The sequence below is a fragment of the Aquarana catesbeiana genome, linkage group LG01 (assembly GCF_042186555.1).
Source record: "Aquarana catesbeiana isolate 2022-GZ linkage group LG01, ASM4218655v1, whole genome shotgun sequence".
Taxonomy (NCBI): Eukaryota; Metazoa; Chordata; class Amphibia; order Anura; family Ranidae; genus Aquarana; species Aquarana catesbeiana.
This window is the reverse complement of record NC_133324.1, coordinates 350,659,352-350,682,049: the sequence shown is the minus strand read 5'-3', so window position 1 is coordinate 350,682,049 and position 22,698 is coordinate 350,659,352. Positions and strand designations below refer to the sequence as shown.

Genomic DNA, 22,698 nt, shown 5'->3' with positions numbered 1-22,698 from the left:
CCTTTACATTACACAGCACCCAGCACCTATGGGCCCCTTTACATTACACAGCACCCGGCACCTCTGGGCCCCTTTACATTACACAACATCCTGCACCTCTGGACCCCTTTACATTACACAGCAACCTGCACCTCTGGACCCCTTTATATTACACAGCGCCCTGCACCTCTGGACCCCTTTACATTACACAGCACCGCACCTCTGGGCCCTTTATATTACACAGCACCCTGCACCGCTGGATCCCTTTACATTACACAGCAACCTGCACCTCTAGACCCCTTTATATTACACAGCACCCTGCACCTCTGGACCCCTTTACATTACACAGCACCTTGCTTTTCTGGGCCCCTTTACATTACACAGCACCCTGCACCTCTGGACCCCTTTACATTACACAGCACCCTGCACCTCTGGACACCTTTACACTACACAGCCCCCTGCACCTCTGGACCCCTTTACATTACACTGCATCCTGCACTTCTGGACACCTTTGCATTACACAGCCCCCTGCACCTCCGGACCCCTTTACATTACACTGCACCCTGCATCTCTGGACCCCTTTACATTACACAGCCCCCTGTACCCCTGGGCCCCTTTACATTACACAGCCCCCTGCACCTCTGGACCCCTTTACATTACACTGCACCCTGCATCTCTGAACCCCTATTACATTACACAGCACCCTGCACCTCTGGACACCTTTACATTACACATCACCCTGCACCTCTGGACCGCTTTACATTACACAGCACCCTGCACCTCTGGACCCCTTTACATTACACAGCTCTGGACCCCTGCATGTCACACAGACCCCCCCTAACAGTTCTGGACCCCCTGCATGGTACACAGATCCCCCTAACAGTTCTGGACCCCCTGCATGGTACACAGACCCCTCTAACAGTTCTGGACCCTGCATGTTATACACCCCCCTCCACCAACTAGAGTCCCCCTCAATACAGACACCCCTCCATCAGTACAGACCCCTCTGATCACTTCAGACCCCCCCTTAACCATTTTTTTATTTTTTTTTAACTAGTAATGGCGGCGATCTTCAATTTTTATCGTGACTGCGACATTATGGCGGACACATCGGACAATTTTGACACATTTTTGGGACCATTGGCATTTATACAGCGATCAGTGCTAAAAAAATGCATTGATTACTGTAAAAATGTCATTGGCAGTGAAGGGGTTAACACTAGGGGGCGATCAAGGGGTTAACTGTGTTCCCTGGGGGGTGTTTCTACCTGAAGGGGGAGGTGACTGACTAGAGGAAGTGATGGATCGTGGTTCCTAGCTAATAGTAACACACGATCTGTCAATCCTCTCAGAACAGAACAGGGAAGTGTGTGTTTACACACACTCGTCTCTGTTCTGTGTCTCCTGCTCACGATCGCTCATGGCCGGCGGTCATCGCGACCTTCGGCCACGAGCATCAGCACCCTCGCCGTGCGGCAGCGCGCGCGCCTGCTATCCTGATCCCGCGAGCCGACGTAAAGCTACGACGGTGCTCGGGATCATGCCGACCTTCCGCAGTATAATGGCAGCGGCTGATCGGCAAGCCGTTAAGTACAGACCCCCACCTCAGAATAGACACTCCCTTTCAGTACAGACCCTCCTTTTTGTACAGACCTCCTTTCAGTACAGACCCTCCCTTTTCGGTACAGACCCCCCCATTCAGTACAGACCCCCCTTCAGTACAGACCCCCTTTCAGTATGGACCCCCCTTTCAGTACAGATGCCCCCATTCAGTGCAGATGCCCCCATTCAGTGCAGACCCCCCATTCAGTGCAGACCCCCCCATTCAGTACAGACCCCCCCTTCAGTGCAGACCCCCCCTATTCAGTACAGACCACCCCTAGAGTGCAGACCCCCTATTCAGTGCAGACCCACCCCATTCAGTGCAGATCCCCCCTTCAGTAAACCACCCCCATTCAGTGCAGACCCACCTATTCAGTGGAGACCCCCCCATTCAATGCAGATCCCCCTTCAGTACAAACCCCCCCATTCAGTGCAGACCCACCGATTCAGTGCAGACCCCCCCATTCAGTGCAGACCCCCCATTCAGTACAACCCCCCCTTCAGTGCAGACCCCGCCTTCAGTGCAGACCCCCCCATTCAGTGCAACCCCCCTCTTCAGTGCATTTAAACAAGTAAAAAAGGCGCAATACATAAGTACCTCAACCAATTATTCCTCATAGTCCAAGAGCAAGATATATGTATAAAGACAAATATATATACATATATACCATAAGTCGGTCAGGGCTGCCACCAAAAGGACCGGAAGCCGGGTCCAGTGTGCTGAGAGAAAAAAACAAGGAGAAAGGGGAGCCACTGAGAATGTATCAATAACACTTTAATAGTAACAAGCAATATTCACTCACATGTAGGTCTGAAAAGTAGAATTCAGATACATCTCCGGGTGAAGGAGAGAGAGGAGGACTACAAGTAGCAGCAAGTCCATATGCTGACATCACATCATGTCCATCAGGGATGAGTGGTAGCAGGCTCTCTATGTAGTCCAAAAAGACACACCAGCAGGAGATGGAATCACATAGGAGGCCGTCAGGAGATGGTGTGGGTTCCGGGGATGAGGTGAGGGAGGACGCCAGAGCCAGTCATCAGCTGTACTGCGGGATCACTGTAGCCTCGTATGGCTTCCGTGATGGAGACCCCCCCATTCAGTGCACCTCTGGACCCCTTTACATTACACTGCACCCTGCATCTCTGAACCCCTTTACATTACACAGCACCCTGCACCTCTGGACCCCATTACATTACACAGCACCCTGCACCTCTGGACCGCTTTACATTACACAGCACCCTGCACCTATGGACCCCTTTACATTACACAGCCCCTTACAGCTCTGGACCCCTGCATGTCACACAGACCCCCCTAACTGTTCTGGACCCCCTGCATGGTACACAGACCCCCCCCTCTAACAGTTCTGGACCCCCTGCATGGTACACAGACCCCCTCCACCAACTATAGTCCCCCTCAATACAGACACCCCTCCATCAGTACAAACCCCTCTGATCAGTTCAGACCCCCCTCCCTAAGTACAGACCCCTCTCATCAGTACAGACCCCCCTCCTTAAGTACAGACCCCTCTCATCAGTACAGACCCACCTACCTCAGAATAGACACCCCCTTTCAGTACAGACCCCCCCTTTTGGTACAGACCGCTTTTCAGTACAGACCCCTCCATTCATTACAGACCCCCCCTTAAGTAAAGACCCCCTTTCAGTACAGATGCCCCCATTCAGTAATTCCCCCTTCAGTGCAGACTTTTCCATTCAGTGCAGACCCCCCATTCAGTACAGACCCCCCCCTACAGTGCAGACCCCCCCATTCAGTAAAACCCCCCTTCAGTGCCGACCCCCCCATTTGGTACAGACCACCCCTACAGTGCAGACCCCCTATTCAGTGCAGAACCCCCCTTCAGTACAAACCCCCCATTCAGTGTAGACCCACCCATTCAGTGCAGACCCCCTCTTCAGTGCAGACTTCCCATTCAGTACAAACCCCCCCTTGAGTGCAGACCCCCCCCCATTCAGTGCACCTCTGGACCCCTTTACATTACACAGCCCCCTGCACCTCTGGACCCCTTTACATTACACAGCACCCTGCACCTCTGGACCCCTACATTACACAGCACCCTGCACCTCTGGACCGCTTTACATTACACAGCACCCTGCACCTCTGGACCCCTTTACATAACACAGCCCCCCACAGCTCTGGACCCCCTGCATGTAATACATCCCCCCTCCACCAACTATAGTCCCCCTAAATACAGACACCCCTCCATCAGTACTAACCCCTCTGATCAGTTCAGACCCCCATCCCTAAGTACAGACCCACCTATTCAGTGCAGACCCCCCATTCAGTGCCGACCTCCCCATTCAGTGCAGACCTACTTATGCAGTGCAGACCCCCCTATTCAGTGTAGACCCCCCATTCAGTGCAGACCCCCCCCTTTAGTACAACCGCCCCATTCAGTGCAGACCCCCCCTTCAGTGCAGACCCCCCATTCAGCGCAACCCCCCCCTTCAGCGCAGACCCTTCGGTGCAGACCCCCTGCATTCAGTGCAGACCCCCCCTTTAGTGCAGACCCCCCCTCCAGTGCAGACCCCCCATTCCGTACAGTCAGACCCATAATGTACCTCAGATTAGCGCAGGACATGCACAGCTGGTCCTCTCCTCCTCTGTAGACATAGAGAGGAGGGAGAGGTGGCTTCACTCTGCTTGGCTGTGTGAGCCAGCCGGGACTGCTCAGAGCCACTCAGACAGCCCGTGGCCACGAGAGAGGGGGGTCGTTGGTGCAATGGTGTCACCCCTCTGGCGGGTGTCACCCGGGTTTGGCTTGCACCCCCCCTTGCAACGCCACTGCAGCTCACCTTTCCATGCTCTAACCTGCCGTGTCACCACGCCACTGCCTAAACCCACCCTGCTGTCACCGCTTCAGTCACGGGGGGGGGTATCGCTGGCCTGACACCCCCCCCCCAGTGTGTGGCACCTGGGGCGGCCCGCCCCCCACTTGGTACGCCACTGCCTCTTATTACAGAATGGATCTAAAGCTGGCCATGGATGGTTTGAATCTCAGCCGGTTCAGTATAGACCGTCCGAGATTTGAACCATCTATAGGCAGGCTCTCCATCAAGAGAACGCAATAGCACTGAATGTGATGATGGGGGGAATCAAGTGATTTTTCTTTCTTGCAACCCGTGATGGCATGTAAGAAAATCGCAGGTTCTATGGCCTGCCTAACAGATTCCTACAACCACACATGCTGGGTGGATGGAGAAATTACCAATCACCCGTCCCTCCCCCTCCCAGAACATTGTATGCTGATTGGCTGCAGTCGCTGATTGAAAATAGTTTATTTGTGTGTCTGTTCGACAGAAGTCAATCTAACAGTCAGCTTCTGTTGAACACGGAGGGCCACACAGAGATCGAAATTTGTCCAGTCCCTGTTGAATCAAAGATCCTTCCGTCTTTCTGACTTTCTGCATTGATTGATGGCCAAATCCCCGTACAAGATTCAACTACTGCTATTAGATCATTAGCATTTTAGATTTATACATTTTTTAAAGGACATACTTGGTAAAAGTAAACCTTTCCCAGGCATTTCTGACCACTCTGTACAGTACCACAAACGGCTTTGTGGCAGCTCCTGGCCAGTAGCTAAAATCGTATATTTAGTCTGCAGGCAAATTTTATGATGTGTTATGTTCATTCAGATAATGTATAATGTAATTCTGCGACCACAAGAGTTAAGATAATGTCTCTAAGGGAAAACAAATGTTGGAACTGGTGCCATTCATTGTTACTATATTAAGGACCCAGAATTGTCTTTGATGCTTTCATTTTTGAACTTGCCACCTAAACTATTGTATGCCTCCAATGAACACTTAACCCTGTAGTTATTACTCTATCAGGCTTTTAGACTAAAGCACTGGGAAGGGCAATGATTATGTGCAGAATACAAAAAAAAAAAAAATCAGAAAACAAAACATATTTCACTAATTTCACAACAGCTTAGTTGCTAGTTAGCTATCCATCTGTTTTTTGCACTATGAAAATCTTCATTGCCTTTTAAACTGTTTTGTTAAATATACCTTTGTGTGTAGTTGTCTGCTTGTTTCTTGCTTTCCTCTTTGCTCTTTTTGTTTGATTTAACCCCCCCCCCCCCCCACTCTGATATAAATATGGAGTTTCCCACTCCAACTAGTCACACACACCTTTTGTACTACTGGAGAGCCCCTCTACTCGTCTTTGTATAAAATGAGCAGTTCCCTTGTTTGTTAGTTATTTGTCCCCTTCTGACCCCTAATCTCATGATTCAGCCCCTGTACAGGATGAAACATCGAAGACTGAATGTGAAAAGGCTGCAGAAGGCACTACGGTATGTACTCTATAAAGAGGCGATAACAAATAGCTTTGGGATAAACCAGGCGGGTGACCAGGTTCATTTCACCAGCTTTGCTCTCACTTACAAACTATTAGTATTCCTGTTCTGTTCAATATAATGATTATTTGAACATAGCTGGGCAGTTGAAAGAGAATGTATTGTGTCAGAAATATGGGCACTGAGTTTTCGTATATTTTGCTAGCTCTCTGACAGTCATAATATTCATTCTTCCTTAGCTAGTGTGTCCGTGGTTAGCAAAAAATAAGCATCCAGTGAAGTTGGAACTCTCAACCGGCATATTTGTTTTGGGTCCATCAGTCACTAAGTAGGTAAACTAAGAATGAGAATGACAGCCAGGTTACTATCAAATTGTGTCAGTAGTGCATCCAGACTTATTTTTGACCTTGCTAATAAAATCAACGCAGTACATGACACATATAGTCTTGTGCATCTATGCCCTGAGTTGTGTCTAGTGAATGAAGTACTGGTTTATTACACAAATATGCTTTTACTATGTGTAGGCAACAGGTAAGTCTTATGGAAAATTAAATATATAATATATTTCTTATTTGCACCAACATGCAGGATTTAAGGTGGTTTTGACCTTTTACTATTGATTCTGGGTATAAATTGAGCTATCCATAAAACTGTATTGTTGGCAGGACTAAAGTTGGTGGCACACACAATATGGTTGTACCCTCTCTGTATAATTTCCTTTAGCGTAACCAGAAACTATGAGTGGTCTTCGAAAAGTTTCCGCACTTTTATATTTTCATTGGAAACAGTGAGGGAGGGTAGTAGTTGGTCGCGTCTGAGAATGTCATGTGACTAATCTGTCTGGCAAGCCGGTGTCTTGCCGAATAAGTTCCCTCGGCGGATAAGTTCCCCCTCTGTACTGCGCAGGCGCAGCGCCTGCGCAGTACAAACTCCTGACAGCCGCCGGAGATAGCCAAAGCTCAAGATCGACAATCAGCTGTACACGGCGCCTGCGCTCTGGGTCCAGGTTCCTTCCCTACCATCCAAGTGGACCTAGAGGGGGAATCTAAAAGAGCCGAGCGAAGCGAGCCCGTGCCCGAAGCGTGACGAGCGAAGCGAGCCCGCGAGGGGCCCTCTTTCAGCCGCCGTGTACAGCTGATTTTCAACTATTCCGCTTCGGCTATTTCCGCCGGATCCTACTGTGGGGGGGAACTTATCAGCCGAGCGGAACTTTCTCGGCAGAACACCGGCTGACCCTGCAGTTTAGTATCAGAGTTGTTATACTATGGTGAAGATAGCTGCGAAACTTATAACAAAAGTGCGGAAATGTTTTGAAAAATCCTTGTATGTATTGCATGAAGCCTGCCAAAACAATCTTATTAATGTATAGCTAATTACTTAGCCCATCATTCCAAGGAAACCTAAAAATGATCTACTATCAGACTGTAATATGGGTGGCCAGCTTTTGAGTTGTCTCTTAGTTTTGAAAACATTAAAGGGATTGTAAAGTCTCAAGGTTTTTCACCTTAATGCATTCTATGCCCCCAGCCCCCCTTTTACTTACTTGAACCCGATCTTTCCAGCGACGAGCATGAGCCCAGCACATCCAGCCGCTGTCTCGGGTCCTCATTGGATAGATTGATAGCAGCAGGAGCCATTGGCTCCTACTGCTATCAAACAAATCCAGTGACACGGGAGCCGGGGGCCGAGTCCTGATGTCTGTGTCAAAAGACGCAGCAGCAGGAATCGGGAGCGCGCCCGCACGAGTGCCCCCATGGAAAGTGTTTGTTATTTAAAAAAAAACAAACCTTTACAATCACTTTAAGCTTTACTCCAGACCATTAAAAAGAACAGTGTATATTAAAGCCCAATTCCAGATCAATTTCATATTTTAGAAAAAAATCTCTGCAAAAACTGCAATGCCCACCTCCTCTCCAGCGTTGTCCATTACAGTACCACTACACCTGCCTGAAGACATCTGGAAAAGGTAAGTATAAAAAATATAAAGCTTCAAGTACTGCTTCAGGGAGAACCTCCAGGGGGAAGGGGCTACTGTTAGGAAGATGGATAAGTTTGGCTTTAAAGTGGAACTCCTTGCAAACAGTTAAACACGTGGTTCAAACACGTGTCTTTACTGATACACACACCTTTGGTAGTCTGTATGTGCACTGCTTTTTGGCTTAGCTTTACAACTTCCAGGGTCAACGTTATTGCTTTCCAAAGATGATGATGCTGATTTATTGTCCAATGAGGAGGTGTAAAGGTGACATAGGAAGCCACAAAGCTCAACCAGGAAGATGAATTGTTTAACCACTTCATCCCCGGAAGATTTGGCTACTCAAAGACCAGGCCATTTTTTGCAATATGGCACTGCGTCACTTTAACTGACAATTGCACGGTGTTGCGACACTGTACCCAAAAAAAATTGACGTCCTTTTTTCCCCACTAATAGAGCTTTCTTTTGGTGGTATTTGATCGCCTCTGTGGTTTTTATTTTTTGCGCTATAAACAAAAGAAAAGCGACAATTTTGAAAAAAACACAATATCTTTTACTTTTTGCTATAATAAATATCCCCATTTTTTATCAAAAAAGCTAACTTTTTCCTCAGTTTAGGCCGATACGTATTCTTCTACATACGTAAAAAAAATTGCAATAAGCATAAATTGATTGGTTTGCGCAAAAGTTATAGCGTCTACAAAATAGGGGATAGATTTATGGCATTTTTATTATCATTTTTTTTTTTTTTTTTTTACTAGTAATGGCGGCGATCTGCGGTTTTTATGGAGACTGCAATATTGCAGCAGACACTTTTGACACATTTTTGGGACCATTGACAATTATACAGCGATCAGTGCTATAAAAATGCACTGATTACTGTATAAATGTCACTGGCAGGGAAGGGGTTAACACTAGGGGGCGATCAAGGGGTTAACTGTGTTCCCTAGGTGTGTTCTAACTGAAGGGGGGATGGGACTGTCTAGGAGGAGAGAGAGATCGGTGTTCATACGTAGTATAAACACACGATCTGTCTCTACTCCCCTGAGAGAACCGGGATCTGTGTGTTTACACACACAGATCCCGGTTCTCGCTCTGTCACGAGCGATCGCGCCCGCCGGGCACTCACATCAGGTTCGTGCACACGCTGCGGGCGCGCATGCACCCCTAGTGGCCAAGTGGCGAAGCGACGTAAGGTAACGTCGTTTCGCCCAGCCGTGCCATTCTGCCGCAGTAAAACTGCGGAAGCTGGTCAGCATGCAGTTAAGGAAGTAGGCGTGTTACCTGTCTGGCTGTGCAGAGTGTTTGGCTTTAAAAATCGATGTTCTGTGCAATTATGGTAGTATTATGTGAAGTCTCTGGGATATTCATGCAGGCTTCAGAAGCCCTGGCATATCCATAAGAGATATAAATCACACCCCCAGTAATCAGCTATAGTAATGGTACTATCCAGAAAGTGTGTGGTGCAAAAATAGCTATTCCCAAACATACCCAATGTAGGCTATTTGTTGTCTCTCACATACAGAAAGCATGTCCTTGTGTGAGCACTCAGATGTTTCTCACAGTCAACATGCAGATTGATACTTGGCTTGAATATTGGAATATGACTATATGCATATACTGTACATCAATATATTATATACAACCCCAACTCCCAAAAAATTGGGATGCTGTGTAAAATCTACATAAAAATCTCATAAACCCATATTTAGAAAACATATCAAATGTTTAAACTGAAAAAATTTACCATTTCAAGAAAAAAATAAGGTAATTTTGAAATTGATGACAGCAACACGCCTCAAAAAAGTTGGGACATGGCTATGTTTACCATGATGGAGCATCCCCTCTTCTTTTAACAACACTCTGTAAATGTCTGGGAACTGAGACCAGTTGCTGAAGTTCTGGGAGAGAAATTTTGCCTCATTCATGACTGATATAGGATTCTAACTGCTCAACAGTCCTTGGTGGTCTTTGTCATATTTTTCGTTTCAAGATGCACCAAATATTTTCAAATGGTGAAAGGTTTGGACTGCAGGCGGTCCACGTAAGTACCTGGACTCTTCCACTACAAAGCCATGCTGTTGTCATAGATGCAGTTTGTAGTTTAGCATTACCTTGCTGAAATATGCAAGGCCTTCTCTGATAAAGACATCATCTGAATGGGAGCACTTGGAAATAACTTTCAGCATTGATGGTGCCTTTCCAGATGTGCAAGCTGTCCATTCCACACTAAAGCACCCCACACCATAAGAGATGCAGGCTTTTGATCTGAGTGCTGATAACAAAACGGAAGGTCTCTCCCCTCTTTATTTTGGTAGATGCAGGCCAATATTTCCCTAAAAAATGCCAAATTTTGATTTGTCTGACCACAGAACAGTTTTCCACTTTGCAGCAGACCATTTTAAATGAGCTTGGGACCAGAGAAGACAGTGACATTTCTGGATCGTGTTCAGATATGGCTTCTTCTTTGCATGGAAGAGCTGTAACGTGCATTTTTGGATGACATGATGGACTGTGTTCACAGACAGTGATTTTTGGAAGTATTACTGAGCCCATGCAGTGATGTCCATCACAGAGTCATGCCTGTTTTTAATGCAGTGCCGTCTAAGGGCCTGAAGATCACAGGCATCCAATATTGTGTTTCGGCCTTGTCTCTTGAGCGCAGAGATTTTCTTGATGATATTATGTACTGTGGATGATGATATATTTAGGCTTTTCACTTTTTCAATAAAGAACATTATTCTGAAAATATTCACAATTGGTAAACCTCTGCCCAGCTTTACATCTGAGACACTCCGACTCATTAAGATGCACCTTTTACTGTAGCCAATTAACCTAATTAGTTGCAAAATTTTCTCCCAGCTCTTCCTTGTTATTACTACTCACTTTGCCAGCTTTTTGTTGCCCTATCCCAACTTTTTTGAGATGTGATGCTGCCATCAATTTCAAAATGACCTTTTTTTATTTTCTTAAAATGGTTTTATTTTTCTCATTTTAAACATTCAATATGTTTTCTATTATGAATAAAATATCTGTTTATGTGATTTGCAAATCATTGCATTCTGTTTTTATGTAGATTTTACACAGCATCCCAACTTTTTTGGAACTGGGGTTGTATAAAATATACTGTATAGAAATATATACATCAAGCTGAGAGAAGGGTAGAAACACAGTACATACTCCTGAAATCAGACCTATTCACCTCGCATATTGGAAGATTTCTGAAACCTAACTGCAGAGTTAGCATATAACTCAGATTAAAGCTGATATACTAGCAGAATCTCATTCGAATTGTTCGTAACAAAGAGAAAATTCGAAGGAGCGGGATGGAAATTTTTTCTCGAATGAACACATTTCTAACAATGTATGTGGATTTTGTTCAGGAAATTACATTCATTAGAAAATGTAAAAGCAGAAATATTTTGAAGTACTTTTGAACAACATTTGTCAAATAATCGAATGCACAGAGAAGTTTTGTACAGATGTTTGTATAAATATTCGTACGAATGTTCGTTTGCAAATCTATCAGTGTATGGCCAGCTTAGGGCAAATGAATTGGATACCATTGGCATCAGCATAGTTGCACTGTTTTCTGGATAGGATAGCTTTTCACTAACTAGTTTCACCTGATTTCTGAAAAATGACCAATGTAGAATGGAAAGAAGAATCTGCTGCTATCAAGCAATACAGACAGTTCCTATTTCAGACACTGTAAAGAATGAGGAAAACTTAGTTTACAGCTTCCGCTGACTGAAACCACAAAACATGTTGACCATTGCCCTTTAACTACCCTAAGGCCCCTTTCACACCTATACGACTTGTCCCACGATTTTGTACTGCAAAATCATATGACAAGTCATTCTCCATGATTTTCAATGACTACCATTCATATTGGCACGACTTTAAGTCATGCCGACTTCAAAGTAGTCCCTGCACTACTTTGGTCCAACTTCCTTGCGAGTTGATGTCCATAGACCTCAATGTTAAACCCTCAAGTAGCATGCAAATCGTACCTGAATAATATAGACACGATTTCAGTACGACTTTGTAAGCACAAGCTGTGCTTACAGGAATGGCAGGAAAAGGAATTGCCTCACACCATGTATGTTTTCATTGGTTAATGCCAAAGTTGTGGCAAAGTCGTACAAAGTAGCACTGATCCCAAATCGCGGTAAAATCGCGGCAAAATCACGGCCATGAAATCACGGTAAAATCGTGTGACTTTGAAGTCGCACAAGTGTGAAAGGGGCCTAACCCTTCCATTAAGGAGAACTAGTCTAGAACAATGTGAAATTTGTGATTCTGTAAAGTCAAGGATCATTTACCTTTCTATTGTCCAAAATACTGTAGCAAAAATTTTTCTATATGTTGATAATATCCTATGTTCTATGAAACTGAAATTTTGTGGTGGAAAAAACAATAGGAATTTTGTTCAGTTTGACCTCATGCACACAGACTTTATGACACGAATATCCGATGTATTAATATTATTATACAGGATTTATATAGCGCCAACAGTTTGGGCAGTGGTTTACAATGTTAGGGTAAACAGTACAGTTACAATAAAATTCAATACAGAAGGAATCAGAGGGCCCTGCTCATTAGAGCTTACAATCCATGTACCTTTTTTATGTGTTGTGTGCCCACGCAAAGGCAGGAGGACCAAAATTTATCTGTCTAATTAAGGGAGGTGGTTTCAAACAGTTTTGACTATGTCCTCAATGCTGCCCATACAGAGCTTGAACTTCAACTGATTCCTGCTGAATTGGCCCAAATTCATGCTGTGGGTGGCCCTGTCAGCACTGCACAGCATGACCAACTTCAAATAAAAAATTGAAGGAGCCAAGTGGAAAAAGTTAGGTGAACAGTGACTGCATCCAGTCAAATGCAGTCACTGTTTGGCTATTTAGACAGCTGCAGGTGTTGTTGCCAGCCATCAGTGGAGATTGCTTAATTTACGCTGATAATGTGGGTGGGGGGATCTAGTGATTTCTCTCATTCAGCCTGTGGGGCTGAATGAGAGAATTGAATTGTATATGGCTACATGTCAGGTACTGTTCCTGAAAGTGTCGTCAATTCTCAGGGCAAAAACAAGGCACAGTTCATCAAGCTACAACATAAGGACATGCTTGGACACTTTAAACAATAGCCAATGACATAAATCTCAGCTTGTTAAATAAAGAGGTGAAAGGAGCAGTAACTCTGGGGATCAGGAAGCATTTGCACTAGATGTAGCTTGGGCTAGTGCTGGGACCCAAGGTACTGGATGCTACTTACTTCTAGGGTAGTTAAGCCCTTCAGGCGGCTCAGCTTCTTTATCACGTGAGCGATGTAATTGGCCCTTACATGGTCAGTATCCCCTTCCAATCAGAGACTGTTACCGGGAGTTGTTGGTAACAGCTCGGTCAGTGTGCCGTGAGCATGCTCTCAGCACAAATCCTTAGGCTGTTGTGGACACATATGTGCAGCGGCTGGATATTTAGACTGTTGACACTAGTGTGATTTTTTTTTTTTAGAGATGGTATTTATTGATTTTCCAAACTGTGCAAGGCACAAATACCATAACAACGATAAACTTAACATTCTTTTAGGTTCACACCTATGCATTTTGCAGTGCGTTTTCAGTTTTGCTGAAACGCAGTACAGTCCATTTAATACGATTTCTTATGGGTCACATTCACAATTGTGCGTTTTCAACCCATGCATTTTTTGGAGGGGTCAGGGACTTTTGTCCGCAACAGGTTGTGTTTTTGGTTCCATAGACTTCAATGGAAACGCATCAAAAACGCTGTGCTTGCGTGTTTGATGCGTTTTGCTGCATTTTTACTGGCTTTTGCATGATAACAGACACCTCCCAAAAACCCATCAAAATGCGTGTAAAAGAATGCAAATATCCATTACAAAGTGAAACCTGATTTTACAATATCAAGTTAGAGGTATCTGATACGAGCATACATAATAAGGTATGGTCTAACAGGAACCCAGTTAGGTTATATAGTGAAAATAGAGTTAGTCCAAGGCCCCCAAATGTTCTCAAAACTTTTTGGAGACCCCCTATTAGTGTATGTAGGTTGGTACAGCGGGAAAGCAGAATTGATCAGCTGTTTCCCCACTAGTGTGATTTTAGATGCTACTTGAGTCGCGCAGAATCATAAGACAATGGAATTTACAATCACGATTTTGGAAAAGGTTCCAGTACTACTTTGGTACAATTCCACCATGGGTTTGGCCCCATAGAAAATGCAAACCACTTCAAAGTAGTATACAAATTGCACTACATAATTACACTGAGAGTCAGGTCCAAATCGCATTGCAGCAGTGTGAACCTAGTCTAAAGACCACTTTTCCTGTCACTACATATATGCATTAAGCTGTTGGCGATGGGCTAAGATGTAGAAGCCCAAACAGTGCTCCTGGTTTATTATATTTATGTGGGAGCCCTGACCAGCACTCGGACCTATGGAATGCTTTTCTCTTTTTTTAATAAACAGATACTCACCTATCCAAAGATCCAGCATCACCCTCACCTGAGCCGGTTCTTCACTGGTCTTCAGGTCACCAGCGATGGCATGTTAACTGTGGGCAGCTGGCTGTGACTCCTTGCGGCTCCACTGCCAGCTGCCCACAGTGCATGCACAAGCCACGCTTTGTAAAAGGTTCCGCAGCCTTCTGGGACCTGTGATGTGTCCCACAAGGTTGCAGACACCCTTTGGTTGAAGTTCCAGTTTCACTGGAATGAATATGCCACAGATTATAACTATATGTAAGTTAATTAGTCACATGAGGAAAAGGTTAAACTTGGTTGTCATTGTTGACTACAATTTCCCTACAGTTATTTTTTTCTTTTGCACTGCCTTGTTACATACGCCTGAACGTGGTCTGATCAACATGGCATAAATTGGGGTTGATTTACTAAAACTGGAAAGTGCAAAATCTGGTGCAGATATGCATAGAAACCAATCCATTTTTTTTTTTTTTTGGGTCAAAGCTTAAAGTGAAGTGATTGGCTAGTATGCACAGCTGCACCAGATTTTGCACTCCCCAGGTTTAGTAAATCAACCCTGCTGCGCTGTATTATAAAGCGATGAATCTGTTGCATTGCTGATTTCTGTTTAAAAAAAAGACACAGTCTGAGGCTGCATTCACACTACAGCGTTTTGAATCGTCCCTGTGATTTGACAGCGCTGATGTGCGAATGACAAAACACGGAACTCATATTTGAGATGCCATTCAACTCAATGACGCCTCAAATCGCGCCACGACTGTTGCACGATAAAACGCGCTACAATCGCAGCAAACCGCATCGCGGGACGCATGTCGCCCAAAAATAGTTCAGGAGCTACTTTGAAAAGGAGAAATTGGAACGCTGCTTAGAACTTTTGAGGTTTGCTTTCGTTTTTTTAGAATCTGGCTGCTTTTGGCCATAGCGCTCTCTTTTCTTTTTTCCCCAAAAAAGTACTCTTAATAAAAATGACATTATTTGAATTGTTCTTCACAAGCCACCCACAGGATAGCTCCACACTTGTTCTCGTAGCTATTATAGATATAAAACGGCACAATGAAATATTTATACATACGATAAGCATAACATTTACTTAGTAACTACAGGGTTTGCTTCCTTCAGTTGCACTTATTGTAATTATCACAGGATGTAACCAGATTTCGAATAGCTTCAAAGTAGTTAGTGGTCATACGTGCAGTAGTAATAATGTACAATGCACTCACTAGTCCCAGCATGCCCAGGCTTTACCTCTGTCACATGTTCTGCATTAGCCTGGAGCTGCAGGAAGTGATCTTTCCCAGGGAGGGGGGTGGACAGCTGAGGGTTAAACACAGGCCCAAGTCTGTAACACCCAGCAGGGGAGGAGATAGAAGGGGGAGAGGATTTGTTTACCAGCTAGGCCTAAAGAAGAGAAGAACGAGAAAGAGAGAGAAAGAATTTTTTATTAAAAGAGAATAAAAAAGACAGGCAATAGATATTGGAAGAGTGCAGAAAGTAGCTGAGCCTTGTTACGAGAAGGTCACCAGCGTGCTTTATTTAGCATTCGTTACAGTCAGGGGCGGGTGAGCGGAAGACATGGAAAGGAGTGAGGAGTGTGAGGGATAGTGTGGGAGAGACAGCTCTGAGGAGTGAAGAAAGAGGTAGAAGAGTATAGAAGTGAGGGTGGTAAGGTAAGGGTGCAGGGTACAACGTGTACGGGGCTACCCACGACGGCTCCCCGGCCCAATACAACTTAGGATAACATAAGGTGACCACTGAGTAAAACTTCAAAAGTATTAGTGTGGGGACTAAGCAGAGGGTCTTGGCAGAGCTAGTGGGAAGTGTCATCTCCTCCTGGATGGATATGGAAGATGTTTTATTTATGTTCAGAACGGTAAGTGACATTAAACAGACAGCTATGGGGGGGCGAGGAGAATTTGAAGGGTCACACTTGTTAGACGGGTACACGAAGAAGGAATTGCTTTGTCCAAATATTGTTTGTTTGCAGAATTTACAAACACAGTAGTTCCACATCCTCAATACGTTACTTCATACATCACAAGAAGCTGACAAGCTGTAGTTACAGCCCAGATCCGTAAGCCAATAGTACACTGAACGCTCCATCAGGGAGCGTGGCCTGTCTGTGCTGTCACATGTTATGTGTGCACTCCATGGGCTGCTAAAGGCCTCATTCGCACTGGCACGCCTGCCTTTCGTTTTTCTAAATACAAAAGTTCTCTGAAGGATAATCAACTTTACCCTTATACTTTCCAGATCACTTTTTCCTAGAAGATCCTACTTTAAAACACAGGTTACTATGGGGGTTATTTACTAAAGCCAAATGAAAGTGCACTTGGAAGTGAAGTCGCTGTAGATCCGAGGGGGACATGCAATGAAAAAAAAAAACAGCATTTTAGCTTGCCCATGATTGGATGATAAAATCAGCAGAGCTTCCACTCATTTCAGATCTACCCCTCAGATCTACAGCGACTGCACTTCCAAGTGCACTTTCAGTGCGATTTCAAGTGCACTTTGCACTTGTAGTGCAAAGTGGCTTTTCCTTTCGTAAATAACCCTCATAGTGTTTAAATCAGTAAAGCTGCATTTTGAGTTTAACGTCGGATTCAGGGAGCACGGGATTCTATTTTCTCTAAACGCAGCTTTACTGCCATGGCCCTAAAGGCAGCTAAATGTCCAGTCTGAATTAGCCAGAATTATAAAATCTGAAGGATACCTTTGAAAAACCACTACCTGCATTTATATGCGATTTTAAATGTGCTGTAGATGCATCTAAACACAGGTTTAACCCTGCAAGTGTGAATAAGACCTTATGGTGGCCATACACGATTCAATTTTATCATCAGATCATTATTGTCTGATCGATTATAGAAAACAATCATATCTGCAAAAAAAATCGAATAGCCATACCTTCCCACCCAATCTGTTTAGATCAGATTCGATCAAACTAAGTTGATTGGCCGGGGGCAGAAAATGATCCATTTTTTATGTATCGAATAGCAGCATCAAGATACTTTGTTCATGGATATGATCATATTTCGATCGGTCAGATTATGAGATTACATGGTGGAAACAGAGAAATGCGATTGCTAACTTATGATTATATCTTAACTATTGATCAAAGTCCACTTTGTGGCATATCAGTTGAATGGGTTGTCAACTATTGATCGATGTTTCCTATCAGAAGAAATGGATCAGAAAAGAAATCGATAATTTATTATAGTGTGTGTGACCACCATTAGACCCAGTTCACATCTGTGTTCTCATAGGCAACAGCACTAGTCGCACACCTCAGCCTTTGAACTGCAGTGTGGATCAAGTAATGAACACTGTACATTTAATACCAAGGCCTCATGCACACTGAACGTTAGCTGTAGAATGAGTTTTGAAGTGTTTTTCAGAGTTTTTTTAGCTTTTTTTTTTAGCAAAAGCTTGTGGCTCAAAGACGCTCATAAACACTGAATAGCCACCTTTTTTAGCTGTTTTTAGAGTTAGAGCAATTTTACAGCTGAAAAACTCCTCTTCAAACCCACTAGTTCTGGGTTTTTTTCCCAGCCAAAAAAAAGCCCCTGCCTAAAACTGCTGATAACAGCCTATGTGTGCATGGACACATAGGATAACATGCTGCGGAGTTTACTGGCTGCAGAAAAAAAATGCCTGAAGCCAAAAACAGCAGCTGTAAAAACGTCTAGTGTTCAAGAGGCTAAAGATGGAGTTAACACTTCTGTTGTAGCTCGTTCACTGTCTAGGTGTCATCAGGGCCTGGAAGTGTATATACACAAGTGTAGCAGGGTGTTGTTGTCATATGTCTATCTTTATCACGTGGCAATGTACATTGTGATGTCTATGAGTACTACATTTTGTAGAATACATTAAAGTGGTTGTAAATCCTTACATATACCCAGTGAAGGGACTTCCTCAGGTGATACACAGATATAAAAACACATCCTTCTAGATACGTTTTACCTTTTTATCTGCAGTCTTCTCTTCTCTACATCTGTTCAAAGCGCTGAATGTATAAAGCTTGTCTGAGAGTTCAGAAAAGAGAGGGTGGAGAGCTGAAGTTACGCTCTGCAGAGCTCAGTGAGGAGAGGTCTGAGAGTACACCCACCATCACATAGCTCACAGGAACAGAGCTGAGGCTGTCAATCTGCTGGAGGTCCCTCCCCTTCAACATTTTTCTCTTGGTGTCAGGAAAACTTGTCAGAAGTGACTCATGCTGATAGCAGAGCAACAAAGCAGCAGACAGATATGATTGTTCAGATGTCATGTCTGAGATTTACAACCACTTTAACTCTTTCATGACCAGGGATCACTGTACTAACATTGGATTTAGTTTAGTCCGCTGGGTTGAACGAATTAAAAAAATGAAAGTGTGTACTAGGCTTAAAGCAGAGTTCCACCCAAAAATGGAACTTCCCCTTTAAGTGATGGTGACCCCCTGACATGCCACATTTGGCATGTCATTTTTTTTTGGGGGGGGAGCTGATACCCTCTTTTTAGAGGCATCCATCTCCCACTTCCTCCTGGGGCTTTGCGGCGCCATAAGGAAGCTCACCTCTCTCCCCTCCCTCCCAGCAATCTTCTGGGACACGTCACAGGTTCCAGAAGATTGCCTGGCCATTCACAGCACGTAGCACGGCTTGCGCATGCTATAGTGCATGCCTGGCTGTGAAGCCACAGCCGCGCGCCCACAGTAAGAATGCTGGCGCCGTGGAGAGGAGGGGGAGAGAAGCAGGGCTTCGTACGCCCGCATCGCTGGACTGTAGGACAGGTGAGTGTCCGATTATTAAAGGGGTTGTAAAGGTTTGTGTTTTTTCACCTTAATGCATCCTATGCATTAAGGTGAAAAAACACCTGTCAGTGACCGTCCCCCGTCCCTCCCGTTTTACTTACCCGACCCCTCGAACTTGACCCACGGGTACACGCTGTCTCTCTGCTAGGGGGTTCTCGACTCTTGATTGGATAGATTGATAGCAGCGCAGCCATTGGCTCCTGCTGCTGTCAATCAGATCCAATGACGTGAGCGCCGGGGGGGTTGGGCCGAGTCCTGCATTCGGCGTCTATGGACTTGGAAGTGCGCCCGCAAGTTAACCTCCTCGGGGAAGCGCTTCTCCCAGGGGGTTATCAGATTTGGGGAGGAGACGCGAGAGCCGCTGAGGGACCCCAGAAGAGCAGGTTCAGGGCCACACTGTGCAAAACGAGCTGCACAGTGGAGGTAAGTATGATATGTTTGTTATTTTTTTTTTAACCTTTACAATCACTTTAAGAATGCTTTCACACTGAAGCATTGGGGGCGTCAGTGTTAAATTTTTAGCAGCATTTTAGCGGCGCTATTCGGCCGCTAGCGGGGTGCTTATAACCCCCGCTAGCGGTCGAAAAAGGGTTGAAAGCGCCGCTGCAGCAGCACTAACTTAACTTTTTCAATTACACATTTTGAAGTCTTCACTATTATTGCTTCACTCATTAGTAAGCTGCTGACCTAAAACAATTATGCAGGTCTGCAGTCCTAATCTTACTGGTTGCTTACAAGTCTGTGATATCAGCTCCCCTATATAACTAAAGCTGTCCTTTAAGTGGTATTGGATGTGGCATCCACTGATCATATTAAACAAATATCTGATATAATAGAAAGTTTCTCTGGTAACTCTTTGTATAAAAGAGGTTACAAGTCTATCTAATATGAATTAGGTGATCTGATTACATATTGAGGAGCTGATATATGTCAGGGTGTCTGGTTAAGTTGTCTTTTAATAAAGTCCCCCATCCTCTAAGCGCAGCCCGCTGGAATAATATTTACCTTCCTCCCCAATCCAGTGATCTTTCATCCTATATGGTCCCAGCTGGGTACCCTTCATAGTGTGCATGTGTTCAGTGACCCCGCTTATTGCTGTGAGTAAACCATACTCATGACTGTCTCCAGTGTTCCTTCGGAGTATGGCATACTCATTGGAATAATTGGAGCTGCAATGTTCATGCGCAGTATGAAGAGGTACTAGCTGGGGCCTTGTCAAATGAAAAGACAGTTAGATGAGGGAGGAAGGTTAGTGTAATCCTATGTGTGCTACACTCAGGGGGGTGGGGGGGGGGTTTATTACAGTACAACTTCATTATAGGTGAATTAATAACTGAAGGTGTTTAATAACTGAAAGTTACAGTATGTGTGCTACAAAATACGGACTGGTGTTATGGGCAGGGGAGTAACTCGCACATATTCAAGGAAACCCCCCCCCCCCCCGCAAAAAAAAAAATCAGGAGATATCCACTACTATTTACCACTAAATGAAAGCCCAATTTGTACTGAAAAAAACAAGGTATAATTCACCTGGATGTACAAAGTAGTTGTGATGATATATACAGTTTTACTAACACAAAGTTGCAAAATTGTGCCTAGGCATTAATATTTGTTTTACCCTTAGGTGTGGAGGGGTAAACTGATCGCTCACTACTCACTGTAGCTTTACTGCAGTGCGCGCTGGCTGCACAATATCACGGTTCTGCTTTTCTGGGTGGGGGGCACGTACTGGCTGTGCTGTGATTAGTCACAGCACAAGCCAATCAGCAGGTGCTGACCAATGGATGACCGGCAAGGAAAGAGCTCTCTCGATATAAACAATACAGAGCTCTGTCTTGTCAGCAGGGCAAAGCAGGGAACAAAAACCTGCAAATCCCTTAGTGAAAGCACCTCACGGTGCACAAATAAACACTGGTTAGGCACATTTAACCCTTTGATCGCCATAGATGTTTAACCCCTTCCCAGCCAGTGTCATTAGTACAATGACAGTGCTTATTTTTAGGACTGATCACTGTATTAGGGTCACTGGTTCACACAAAGTGTCAGTGTTCCCTGCCATAGTATCCCGCTATAAGTCGCTGATCGCCACCATTACTAGTATTAAAAAAAAACAAATTCTAGTATATATAGTTTGTACATAGTTTGTAGACGCTATAACTTTTGTACAAACAATCAATGTACGCTTATTGGGAATTTTTTAATTAAAAATATGTAGCAGAATATATGTGATGGTGTCCCTCGCGCTATATAGAGTGAAGGAATGTGTCTAAATCTAAAATAAGAGAGAGGTGAATAGATGAATAAACAAAACAAATAAAATATGTGTAAAATTGTACACGTGCATGTATAGTGATGATGTCTCTAAGGACTGCAGCAAAGTCAAAAGTGTTCACACTACACTCCACAGAATAAAGACAATAAAGAGACTTTGCGCTTCAAATCTATCACATAAATGGGTGACAATAATGTGACCTTAAAAGTGCAGCTATAGTGACTGTAGAAATATAAACATAAACTGTGAATAAGCCCCAATGTGAATAAACACACACAATATTCAACAAAATGATCCAAATGTGCTGGTGACACAGGTACTCTTCATAAATAGAAAGTTCATAATATTCTCTTTTTAAATAAAAACTTCATAATGGTGTGTAACTGTAACTGGGATCAAGTATGTGGGACAATACAGGTGGTGATCTTTTAATGGGAGGCTCCGGTGAACCCGGGCTCTCTAACCTCTCACCTTAAAGAAGCAAATATAAGCATCAAATGTATGCTTTGGAAGGTCCTATGTGGTGTGGTTCATCGATAATCCGGGTGATGTGTCCCTAATGGTTGGATTATCTTCCCGGTGTACACTTGCCTATAAAAATAGAGAGGAGGGGGGAAGGGGGAAGGGGGGGGGGAGTTGCCCACCTCGGGCTCCACCAATCCGGTGGAATAGACAGTGAAGGGAGAGAGAGAAGCCTCCAATGGTGTAGTATGTTGAACAAAGTAATATTTATTAAGTAATAAGGGTGGTCTCTTACATTAAAAACATTTTAAAACAGCATATACAGCATGAGAAAATCTGGAGCGGCGTCCGAGGCGCCTCCTTACTGACTTCCGGTTACGTCTGCTCTCTGCCACGCCCTACGCGTTACGTCACCGCTCGTGACTTCATCTGGGGAGTACATATTGGCCTAAATTTTTGAAGAAATTTGAATTTTTTTTAAATATTTTTTATAAGATATGTTTTATAACAGAAAGTAAAACATTTTGGGTTTTTTTTTCCCATAATTTTCAGTCTTTTTTCGTTTATAGAGCCATAAATAAAAAAACCCAGAGGTGATCAAATACCACCAAAAGAAAGCTCTATTTATTGGAACAAAATTATATAAATTTAATTTGTGCACAGCATTGCATGATGCACAATTGTCAGTTAAAGGGGTTGTAAACCCTTGTGTTTTTTCAGCTTAATTCATCCTATGCATTAACCACTTCAGTCCCCGACCATTTGGCTGGCCAAAGACCAGAGCAC

At 44.2% G+C, this 22,698-nt stretch overlaps 1 protein-coding gene and 1 long non-coding RNA gene across 2 annotated transcripts in view; one reads left to right on the top strand and one right to left on the bottom strand.

The window, feature by feature from the left end:
* Positions 1 to 15,723, bottom strand: part of LOC141145733 (uncharacterized) — a 51,425-nt gene extending 35,702 nt beyond the window's left edge. Inside the window, exon 1 of the long non-coding RNA XR_012244625.1 lies at positions 15,635 to 15,723. This is a non-coding gene — a long non-coding RNA (uncharacterized lncRNA). The remainder of the gene's footprint in view (positions 1 to 15,634) is intronic.
* ZFHX2 (zinc finger homeobox 2) overlaps positions 1 to 22,698 on the top strand; it is a 101,506-nt gene that overhangs the window by 51,825 nt on the left and 26,983 nt on the right. The window contains exon 6 of the mRNA XM_073632594.1: positions 5,848 to 5,906. Within this exon, the coding sequence (XP_073488695.1) occupies positions 5,848 to 5,906 (59 nt within the window). The remainder of the gene's footprint in view (positions 1 to 5,847; positions 5,907 to 22,698) is intronic.